The sequence below is a fragment of the Pseudomyrmex gracilis genome, unplaced genomic scaffold, assembly GCF_002006095.1.
Source record: "Pseudomyrmex gracilis isolate BER0280 unplaced genomic scaffold, ASM200609v1 scaffold_108, whole genome shotgun sequence".
Lineage (NCBI taxonomy): Eukaryota > Metazoa > Arthropoda > Insecta > Hymenoptera > Formicidae > Pseudomyrmex > Pseudomyrmex gracilis.
The window spans coordinates 259,894-272,020 of record NW_018020692.1 but is presented as its reverse complement, the minus strand read 5'-3'; the positions used below and the strand labels follow the sequence as shown (position 1 = coordinate 272,020).

Genomic DNA, 12,127 nt, shown 5'->3' with positions numbered 1-12,127 from the left:
GTGTCTGTTCTTTTTACCTGAACTGGCTACACTAGTTCAGAGTTTATCTTTCTTTTTCCAATGTCGAGTGAAAAAGATAAACTCTGAACTAGTGCAGCCAGTTCAGGTAAAAAGAACAGACCTAATATTTTATTGTAGAAGACCCTTTCGGCGAAGAGAAACATAAGACATAAGAAAATCAACCAATCAAAGCCTTCTAGAACGAAAAGTAGGGATGAAAATGGAAGGCTGGATTGGTTGATTTTCTTATGTCTTATGCGTTATGCGTTATGCAAAAGTCTGTGCTTCGGTCTTTAATACACTTCAACCAATATATATAAAACACATATAGCATTTTACTTTTTTTCGGCGCGCCATATTAATTTTCGGCGGCGGCGGCGGAATCGGCGGATGATAATTTGTCGGCGGCGGCGGCGTAACACAGCGGCGCAAGGGTCTACTTTTACGTATAAGCATAGACTTATATGTTTATGCGCTTAAGGTGATTGGTCCCCTACCGCTCTTATTAGTAAGAGAGAGAGACAACTACTCCAGCACTATCTCTGTCCTTTAATGTTGTCTTCAACTTCGTCATATAAATGTTCCGTCTATTATATAAGTCTATGGTCTTTCTTCGCGTTCTCTCACTTTCCAATGCTTTGTCTCGCTCGCACTCGCTTAGTAGACGCGCCTGCGCATAATGACGCTCGACTATCCATGCCCATATTTGGACTTCGTGCGTCTCTTTTTGCGTTCGGGGAGCGCGCTATCAGCGCTGTTGCATCATTCTATCTTTATTGCTCATTAGATGTAAAACAAAGATAGAATGACGCAATAGCGCTGATAGCGTGCTCCCGGAACGCAAAAAGAGACGCACGAAGTCCAAATATGGGCATGGATAGTCGGCGTCATTATGCGCAGGCGCGTCTACTAAGCAAGTGCGAGCGAGACAAAGCATTGGAAAGTGAAACAGAAAGAACGCGAGAAAGAGAAATGTCCAAGCGTGCTTGAATATTCACCGCATACTCACAAAGCGCAAAGCAGCTGGACCTTGCGCGAGAGAGAGGCTACTATATTGTTTGCATCTGTAACGTTTGGACTTAAGGTTGGTACTCTACTAGCGATATATTAGTATTACATATATGGATAAAGCAGAGGATATTTCATAAATCGATAAATATTAATTATCGATATATCGCAAATCGATATATCGCAGTTTTTAAAATGTAATCGACTTTCCTGTCTTTATATGTGTAGACTTTTGGTACCCGATGTTTGTGCCAGCTGTCGGCCGTGCACAAAACTGTGAACAGCTGTCGTGCGATGTGTCAAATCTTGACAGAAGGTTAACCGAGTGACAGCTTGTTCTGGATTGTGTACGATACGTACTGATTACAACAATCAACAAGGCGATCACGGTGAGCAATACATTTTTTTATGTTATATTTTTTCTACATTTCTCCTACAAAAATTCTTCGTTGATCAAATATTTCGCAATGAGATTCTCGAAAGAATGCTCCGCTTCTTTTATCGTTACTGTAACCGGCAGCGGTTCCGTTTTGACTAGATCGAAAATCATTTGAGTTTTCAAATAGATGTATCGCACATGTAAAACTATTTTATGGCAGCCTGACTTCGAACAATTATGATGAATAATAGTACGTTAAATAAAATGTACATATAACGCAATCAAACAAAATAAAGCATTTAATGAGTGGCAAGTAATGAGCGATCTTAGAAAATAAAGATGATGCATTAATATCAGGTTTTTGCGATTATGCACGTAACATACTACATACGCGGCGCGTTCGATCGATTCGCGACTTAGCTCGCGCAATCTCGCATCATTCGTGTGAGATTATAAAAGCGCACTTGTCGTTGCAATTTCGTCACGCACGATCGACGATAACGCTCAATTGTTTTGATTATTATCGCTACCTTGAGAGATATTCGTCGCGTCCGTTGCAATTCACCGCGAGAGAACCCGGCGATTTTTGAATGATGTTGAATGAACTCTCTCTCTCTCTCTGTGTGTGTGTGTGTGTGTGTGTGTGTGTGTGTGTGTTTTGCATCACGTGATCGGAGTAGCGTACTCAGTGTTCTCTTTTCGGAAATATACTATTGATGATTACATTGCTCTCGATGTTTCTAAGGTCATACACGATCATATATATATTTTTTGAGAATCTCGTGCAGAATAGTGAGGCTTCTTCGGATTGCTTTTTTTATCTGGAAGGAAAGAAAAAGAAAAAAGGAAAGAAATGAGAAAGAAAGAAAGGAAGGAAGGAAAAGAGAATTTATGGTGTGCTTATAAAATTAGAAGTTATCCATTATTAAATCCTGAAATTTACATAGCAATAGTTGAAAGCAGTTAAATAAAAATAGTTTGATTTGTTTGTGGATAGTTAAAATCTTCTCTACACTATGTGAATCTTCATTGACGCTGAAAAATAAATAACTTGTTTTTCATTCTAGTCTATAATTCCGCTTATGCTGCAGACGATAATAGGAAATCTAATCAATGAATGATACACAAATTAGTTATGATTGGCAGTAGCCGATATCAATGAAATTGGATTTCACTTAATTAATCTCACAAGTAATTTTAATATTGCTGTCGTTAATAATTGCCGTCGTTCTAATTAGCGTTCTAATGTTCTTATCTTGCATTTGCTGATTTGCTCCATAATTTAGGAAGAAGAAGAATAAGGTTTAAAATTAAAACTGATAGAAATATTTAAAATACATATGTTTCTCGATAGCGCGTCTATATCAGTACTTTTATTTGCGATATTATTATTTTTATTGGAGATAATTAATCTTGTTTGTTATGTAAGAAGTTTAACTTCTTAGGTTTGCAAATTGATTCGAAAATATTTTTTGATAATGGCTCGAATTGACTTGTCCAAAGGAGTTTAGTGACAAATAATGCAATAATCTCTGGAAATTGCTCAGCGAGGATATTGATGCCACCGAGAGCAACAGAAAAACGTTCTCGCACCATCGCGATCCCCCGCACGCTTGTTTTTATTGCGCGCATCTCGGCACGTCCGCTTTGACCTCCGACTTTTACCCGTGTGTATTACATTCATCGTGTCGCATTTATTCGCGCATTTTTTCGTCTTTAAATTACGTTTATCCGATTGCAAATGTTTTAAACAGATTTTTGTTTACAAATTTTGTTGTCGTCTTTAAATTAAAAAAATACGTTTCTCGAATCGTGTGGTTTAAACGTAAATGTTTTTTCCAAATATTATACACACGGAGTTTATTATACAATAACGAGTAGCCATATAAAGTAATATCATTCATTACTTAAAACAAATTGTGATTTGATACAATGTTTATATCTAATATGTACATAAGTTGATGCAATGAAATTTTATTATGTATATTAATTACCATTTCAAATGTACACATGATGTCACGGACGATCAAATTTAATATAACCCATGAATTTAATATAACCATAATTTAATTCAATCCGATTTTTCCGCGCGTTTTGTGCCAATTTACATACACACACAAAATGTGTACACACACACACGCACATAAAATATATATATAGACACACTTTCTTAAGTTTAAATCTGTTTACTTGTCGCAATTCGTTTACCGTCAGCAGAAGAAAACGAACGCTAATTGCAAAAGTGGCTGGAAACATCAGCGCGACAAATAACAATGATTCTTTCTGCGCTATCGTAGTAATTAATCTTGATGTGAAATCAATATAGATTGCCATTAATCGTCTTTTTTTCTTCAATATTGCGACTACACATAATTCATACTTGGAGCATCATCAAATTATAACAACTGTCACGAACGTATAATAGTCGTTAGAGTTGACTTCGTGATGCTTATTTGCATTTTCTCAAGTTTTAAGATTAATTTTGCTTTAACCGCTTCGTGTTTTCAATTCTCGCATAAGAATCACATAAGATTCACTTTGAGCCAGTACTGGCATTACGAACACATCGCATATGTACTTTCTGCTTTTTCTCTTTGTGTGTGCGCGCGCTTGCGCGAAGAATTACATGTGTACATACATATGCAAACTATCATATATATAATTGCAATATCTTTTCTTCTATGCGTTCTCTCAACGGAAATCGATTCTTCAGAAACGTGTCTTATCATCGGCGAGATTAGCGCATCTGTTGTCGATTTCCTCTTTGGGACTCAAACAATCTGATAACTACTACAGTTCGTCGTTTACTGTGGATGACACGAATATCCGCAGAATTATCATGCAAATTGCTCGTAATGAGTTCTTTCGCGCAGTGCTTGAGAGAAATGTGCGTGTACGCGCGAAACATTTTGCGATTGATAAGATCGAATTCTTGATAAATATGCTTATGACGATAACATATGGACATACATTGCTGTAAATACATGGATTAAAAAAATGACATCAGCAAAATTTTTATATAGATACAATAATATAAAAATTATATTACTTTTTTTGTTATACGAGAGAGACAAGTTTTATATCCGTCTAATCGTGTAAACAACTGCCACTAAGCGGGCAGTTTAGCGGATTAAGATGTAAATTAAGATATACAACTATCGTGCTATAAAAACCCGACAGAAACCATAAAAAAATCTTTGAAGTCATCAATCTTTTCATTTAGAAACCTGTAATAGATAATTTTCTCGAGATTAGTTTTTCGAACTCACATAAAATGCTCGAGGATCTCTATTATTATTATTATTATTATTGCAATGCTCGGTTGCTGAAATGAGAAAGCAAACATAGTAATGAAGTGTCGTGTAACACGACTAGGATCGACGGTCCTACTTCTCCTGCCGGTGCGGTGCGTATTTTTAGAGATATTTTATGAAGAACGACGCGGGGGTGGCTTTGTACACGGTGTTCAGCGTAGGAAGAAGAGAGAAGAATAGCGGCACTATGACCCAGTCGTACTACGTGCTGCTTTTTTGGAGGACGGAGAACGGACACAAGTTTCTTAGCAACCGCTACCAAGTTTTGCGAATTCACGATAAAGTTTCACGCCCCGGACAAATCAGCGCTTTCCGGCACAGATAGAAAAATCCATTCCTCTGATTTATCACGAGACACGGAAACTAGTGGCAAACTGCCACCTCCGACTGTCCCTCTTCCTCGAGTTGACGAGCTTCGCGAAACGGTTGAAAGCAAGAGTCACATTTGCTTACCCCGCAATTACATTTCCGCGTTAAAATTAAGCAATGACACAATAATGTAAATCAAGTTTTTGACAAAAAGTAAAATACAGAGACGATCTTTTGCTGATTGTACATTCGTGTTTGTTAGCATACTTGTCGCGTACGAATAAAATCGACATTTCTTTCATCGCTGTCTTTGTTGTTAACCGTCGAGAGCAGCGTATATATGATTTCAACCATTCAACGATTCTTATTTATTCATCCTCCTACCAAATGCTAATTAAGTGTCTCTTGAGAAATTAAACGCGATAACTGCAGTTCGCGGCGACGATTTCTGTGTCTTAAATGTAAAAAAGACCTACAAAAAATAGTTGTAGTATCCGACACATAATACATAGCAACACATAAAGAAACGACTAGACTCTCGACGAGCTGAAGAACTCAATAACTAGCGCAGAAATAAAGAGAGAGGAAGAAACAAGAGGGGAGAAAGGCTCATCAATTCGAGAACTCGCGACAAATCGCACTGTGAGAGCTGAACAACGATCGCGACGAAAACTACTACTGGTAATTATATTCGCAATCGATATACGTCGTTGTGAGTGCCACCACTTGTAACACGCACACGTAGAGAAACACACACAAACGCGAGAGAAAGATCCTTTTAAAACAAGACGGTATTAATAAGTCGTAAAATCGATTTGAGCGCGCCGCTCGTTCGCTTTTTAGCATACCTCTCTCGTTTTCTCGAGAGATCTGTTTATTTTTGTAATTTTCGATCCGATTGTGGGAGAGCGCTCCGCAACGAGCGTCTCTTTCTTAGACCGGAAGAACAATATGTTCCCAGCGACGGTCAACGACTCGAATAGATATTATATTAGTGAAAAATATCAGGGACGTTTTATTTATAGACAGAGAGAGCGAAGGACGGACAAGTTCTCTGATAAGAATGTCTCGTGAAATATTAAAACATATATTTATATCAAAAACACAATTACAGAATGTAGCTGTATAATTATGGTGGCAAAGACAGAAGATGTTTTGTTTATTCTTTCAGAGAGAGACAAACTATGTAAGGTATTATTGCGTTGAAACGCTTCGCATAATTGACGGAATTATTTCCATTAACACAAAGTAGTTTTTTCTCTTTATGTATGCAGTGAAATAAGTAGGTCAAGCTTACAAAGATTAAAATTGTGATATTTAGTCGCGAATGGATAAATTTTCCGTACACACAAGTTGCACGTTAGTTCTGAGTTTTTTTAGTCTTTTTAATTGGAAAAAAGTGTTTTGTTTTTTTTAAATTTCTTACAGATTTGTTTTTTAGCCGTTGATAATAATAAAATAAGTTTTTTACGTACAATTTTATAATTGCTAATTTAACAAAAACCTCATTTCATATAATCGCGAATATAGTTAACCTGACGCGGTTCAATTGTAAATTAAATTGCTTTCATGACAATGGGGATTTATATTGTCTTGTTCCAGAGAATGACAAACATTGTTCAACCCACATCTCTTCTCTCTCTCTCTACGCGCGCGCGTGCTTCTGAGAGAAATAGTAAATTGTATCGCGATAAACTGTTCGCTCTTTCAGGCGAACACCCGGTATACCCGAAGGAAGCACAGGCGCGAATAAAGACAAGGGTTGCGGGAAAAGTGAAAAGAGAAAGAGAGGGGAAGGGCACACAGCGGTTGATCTTGAAGCGGAGACACAAAGGATTGTGTGCACATCGCTCGACTAGAAAGTTAATTAATTATCATTATTATTAAAGTTGTTTTACTTTGTCATCGCGTGGAGGGAAAATTTTCGAGTTTCTAGAAAAAAATACTTGCGGAGAGAGAAAAAAATACTTGAAAAATTAATTCCGCCCCCGAGCAATCCACGTAGTTCTCTGAATCCGCCCCTGACGACGAAAGAGAAACGAAGAAGCGATTATGGCGTAAGAAAAGGAGGGGAAGAGTATCACAGTGAGGTCGAGGGAGGTAGGTTGGAGGAAACCATCGAGAGAGAAAGAGGAGAGATCGTTAGGGAGAGGGAGTTGCGAAAGAGACAGAAAGGGACTGAGAGATAGAGAAAGGGAGAGCAAGAAAGACAGACAGACAGAGCGAGGGAAATGGCGACTCCGAGCCGTGGCCGCGTATCGATCGGCCAGCAGCAAAACTACCCTCATAGTAGGAGACTTCGCAGTGTGTGAGAGACCGATAGCACATACGAGAGGTGAGAGAGCAGTCGGTGGTGCTCTCGCGGTGTGTGAGCCCACGCGTGGATCCCTCTTTCGTTTCCACACGCACGCACTCACGCACCTGCTTCGCGGTAATTTGTCGCTGACGATCATCGTCCACGTCGTCGCGCTCGCCGCGTGCAGCAGAAACTGCGAATTTTAGAGGGTGCTTCCGGTCGGCTCTCGGCAGACAGAGGTGAGACGACGTGTCCTTGTCGCGCTCGCGTTCGTTACGTGCAACGAAACGTTGCATCCTTCGTTGAACCTTGATATATTATGTCAATTTATTTCCAGCGAGGATTCTAATTGGCTCGATCGTAATTCGACATCGGTACACGGTGGTGACATATTACGCTAATCTCTTTATTGCGACGTACCGTTTCGTGTAATCTACGGTTAGGCTACACCAGTTAGTGTTATAGCTGACGGCGCGTTCAGTTTATGTCTTCGACGATAGAACTCTAACACAGCTGTCGGTCGTAGGTACGCTGAACCTATTGTTAATTAATTACAATTGTTTTCATCTACTTGCTCTGCGATATCGGTCTGTTTCTTCTATAGTCTCGCTTCTAGATATCTGTGCAGTGCTATAGTTGCCTAGATTGTAGAGATACAGTATGTAGGTCTCTATATTCTGTGTGCGACTTACTATAGCATCGCGTTATCTTTCTTTCGTATCGCGTTCTTATTTTTTTTTTTACAGAAACTTCTCTATAGTATTATTGATGCTTGTGCACTATATAGTGTTCTACATATCGCACTGTTGTTTCTTATCCTCCTTGTCATGTTATTTAACTTCATCTAACATTTCAGTCTAAGTCACGAACTTTTCTAACATAAATTATTTTATTGCTATCTTTTGTAAAACCGTTCGCAGTAGTTGAGTTGTCACAACAAAAATCGTTCATTTCTTATTGTCTCCTCGCTTTTTCTCTATCTTTTCCACTAGTTCGTCTTTCGAGGAAATATGACGCTCGGTCGTTCTCGACCCGGTCCCGATCAATCGAACCGTCGTGTTTTTAGAATAGAACTCGCGCGATCATTACGTTAGTCGCTCCGTTAAGGGCCTATTAGGAAGGAAGCGTGCACTAATCAGTACGCGCATTATTAAGGAGGATTTCGACGTTCTTGCGATCGTTTCCAGACACGAAGATGTGATGCACGCAGCGGTTGTCTTCCTTAATAGAGCTTTCATTCCAATTTTCGAGAATTCTGGCTTTGCCGGCTCGTTAAACCGGAAACCTCGATTCGAACAAATCGACCGGCAATTTTCCGCGACTCTGTACGTGCGCAAAGCATGCGTGATATGGTGGTGTTTCTACTTGACTCGTCTTTGGTCACAAGATTAATCGATTGTATTGAGTTTTGACCGGCCTTTGCAGCTCGGATCAATTATCTACACAATCGACTTTTTTTTGTAGTCTTTCTTCTAACACGATGTTGTGAAAATTAGCATTTTATTTTATTCCGAAGAGATTTGAACTCGTGTGTGAAAGTGTGATACGTTGTTTTGCTCGAATTGTTGTCTGACATTTGTGTTTAATTTTGCAGATTTGTAATTACTACATAGGACTATTTCGAATTTAATTTTTAATGTGATATATATTGAATTTCGAGCAGCTCGAACTCTCATTGAATTTTACTCACTGCTTATAGATACCGTGCTTGTCTCTCGCTACGGAGTCGCGGAAAGAAACTTCTCCTATTATATTAAATATGTCTCTATCTCGATGGACGGATTTCACAGAATAGAGTTATACCAGTATGAAATAACGTCGACCATGTTAACGGAGAGAGAATGAGAGAGAGAGAGAAAAAGAGAGAAAAAGATAGAGGAGAGCGAGTTCGCGCTAATAAATTCATAATTTTACAAATGAAACTCTTCTGCGCGTTGCATCAAACGTACCGTTCTATGAATTTATTGATGCGCAATATCTGTGTGCTCTGATTGAAAGGTTGCAATAAAACCTGTTATTGCTAAACCGTCTCATGCAAATTTATCGTTTATACATTTTCAGAATATGTTGCTTTTTTTTATGCGACTATCTCTATATGTCAATCTTCATAGAAAATCGACGATGCGAATACACAGCCAGCTCTTAATAAGACACGTAATTCGATTCTTAATACAGGTTTACTTCATCCATGATTTATAAAATAACAGAGCGCGGCATACGCACACGTTAAATTGCTGTCTCTATCTTGTGTCATAATCATAAGTAATCCTCGTTGAATAATTAAATTAGTATTTATTAATACTATAATAATATATTTAATACATAAATTATATAATACATAGAAATAATACATATAACAATTACATATTATTTATATATTTAATTAATATATGTATAACACAATAATATATCTGCTGTATTTTAAGAGCAAAACCTTTTTGTTACGTGTTGAACATTTCTATACTTTCATGGCAGCCGAGAGAGGCCTATCGATGTTTGTCGTTAATAAGAGCACGCATTATTTGTTCTCATTAGAGCCTTTTAAAAGGTCGGGTCGGCGGCACACGTTGTAATATATGGCTTCATGCGTATATGAGATCACCGCGCGTATACACTCAAAGGCCACCTCCACCTTCTCTTTCTCCTCTTCCTCCTCTATCTGCGGCACAACATCACCCGGCTGTTACATCAGCGACGAGTCATGATGTTAGAAAACAGTAGCGATCGATAACATTGAAAAATCATTCATTCGCCTTGGCAACTAGCGCGCCGCCGGCTATCATAAATTCAAAAACTCTGTTTTTCTTATCGCGTTTCGTTTTTCCTCCTACGCGGGAAAAGTCCTTCTCCTCGTCGAGTTGAATTTGTCTGCAACACCGTGTGTGACAGTCTTGTTTCACGTTTGTTACAGTTTGAGAGAGCGAGAATTTTGTGGTTGATCCAGAAAGCAACGACGCAACCATGGCGTTCGCTGGACTGAAGAAGCAGATCAACAAGGCGAATCAAGTGAGTGTTTGACGCGTCGTCTTATTCCTCGACAAATTAATAGATCTTTTACGAAGCATATTGTTTGCGACGCGCAAGAAGTTATTTTACAACAATTTTCAACTCGTATAATATCAAACTAATGAAGATTAATTCAGTCGTGCGAGCCTATGTGTGCTACATGTTTGTGCGAAGTGTTATTTTTAATCTTCACGAGGAGGTAAATTGGGTATTTTATTTTATATGTGATGCGAATCAAGCGTTCTGCAAAGACAAATTTTTAAATTGAATTTAATTCAAATTATTACGTGTATTAATTTGCATCATTCAAATAAAACAAAAACTATATTTTGCACGAACATATAGGCTCACACAACCGAATTAATCTTCGTTAGAAATCTTATTTTATTAAAGTCCTCAGAATCCAAATATTTTTTCAGAATTCTCCTTTGCGCAGATTATATTTCTTTTTTAAGAGGATCATTTAATAATTAAAAATAATAATAAATTTGATAAGTTAGTCGAGAGATTCGTGAACGATCAGAAGTTGGAATATTTCGCGCGAGGTTTTTTTCCGAGTCTAATTATTCCGATTTAATCGATTGAAGTCACACAAGGTGTTTCACACGTCTGCTAAGGCTATTGATTTGTTACTTATATGCATACGAGCGTTGAAGGGAGCGTCGCATTAGCGATTCCGTACGATGCGCACAATTTGCTGATACGCGCGTCGCATCGTTGAAAGTTTAATCGCCCACATTAACGACGGCGCTCGTATATCAGGCTGCATTACGCCAATTACTGGCGATGCATTGCTACTTTACTTAGGGCGCGCGGTTGTCGAGCGTCGTCGCAAACTTTCTGACTGCCGCGAAATGCCCGGCGTCTTTAATGCGATTACGGTCCGGGGAAACTCACGGCGCGGCGCATCCGACGTAAATACGCGGCCCGATTCACGGAAGGGAATGTGCCATATTCGAAACGTTTCTTAATGCAAATTTTCAAAAACAAGCCTGACGAGCCAGACGAAGCGCGAAACGCGATTATTGTAGTGTGTGAATTATCTCCCGTAACGCGAAATTGATATCTCTCGACGTTTCTCAAGCAACCCAATATAGAAGTGAGAATTTTATTACCAGAGATTCCGGCGCTTCAAAACTCGGAAGATCCGAGAATAGGAAGTGACGTGGCGATTAATAAATAATAAAGTACTTACGCGAGAAACTGAAAAAAAAAATGACGCAATATTCTAAAAATGTATATTGTTCCGCAAACGAGAGAGAAATTGTTGTTGAATTTTATGATATTTTTTATAGGGACTCTTTCGCATACACAAAACTTACATAAAGTTGAATATATTATACTGACCAAAATAAAACGAAGCTAAATCCGATACAGCGTTGATTTGCTACTTATCGTTTAGTCCGGCGTGTGTCACGCAGCAAGTTTTCTTATCAAGTGTAGTTGCGCTCTATCATCCTACCATGTTTAATCTCGGAACGACGACAGAGCGGACATGCGCCGATGACGTTGTTCTTAATAATGGGGTTTGGTTGCAGCAAGCGTGACTAATTGACGGCTAATTGTTAATTGAGAGAAACACGTTCAGAAACGAATCGACAAGGCAATGGTACTTCACGTTAAATATGAAAGGGAAAAACATAATATTATATATTTGTGTTTATTAATTTTTCTTTCACGAGTTTTTTTAAAAAGCGCAAATTTAATTTTCGATCTCTCTTACAATGTTGCGCAACATGTTTGATTGTGCCCGCATGCTCTCGGCGCTCTTCCGTTAATTAATATTATTTTGCAAATATTACGTTTCTCTCGCAC

At 38.5% G+C, this 12,127-nt stretch overlaps 1 protein-coding gene across 5 annotated transcripts in view; it reads left to right on the top strand.

Moving 5' to 3' along the window:
* The first annotated feature begins 1,249 nt into the window (after nucleotides 1-1,249).
* Nucleotides 1,250-12,127, top strand: part of LOC109856139 (endophilin-A) — a 28,590-nt gene continuing 17,712 nt past the window's right edge. For 2 of the 5 annotated variants that reach the window (XM_020431089.1, XM_020431086.1), the window contains exons 1-2: nucleotides 1,250-1,397; nucleotides 10,218-10,312. In XM_020431089.1, the coding sequence (XP_020286678.1) occupies nucleotides 10,268-10,312 (45 nt within the window). In that variant the 5' untranslated portion in view covers nucleotides 1,250-1,397; nucleotides 10,218-10,267. Of the gene's footprint in view, nucleotides 1,398-7,313; nucleotides 7,546-7,643; nucleotides 7,833-10,217; nucleotides 10,313-12,127 lie in introns of those variants that run through there. The other 3 variants (XM_020431088.1, XM_020431090.1, XM_020431087.1) reach the window with 3 other exon arrangements.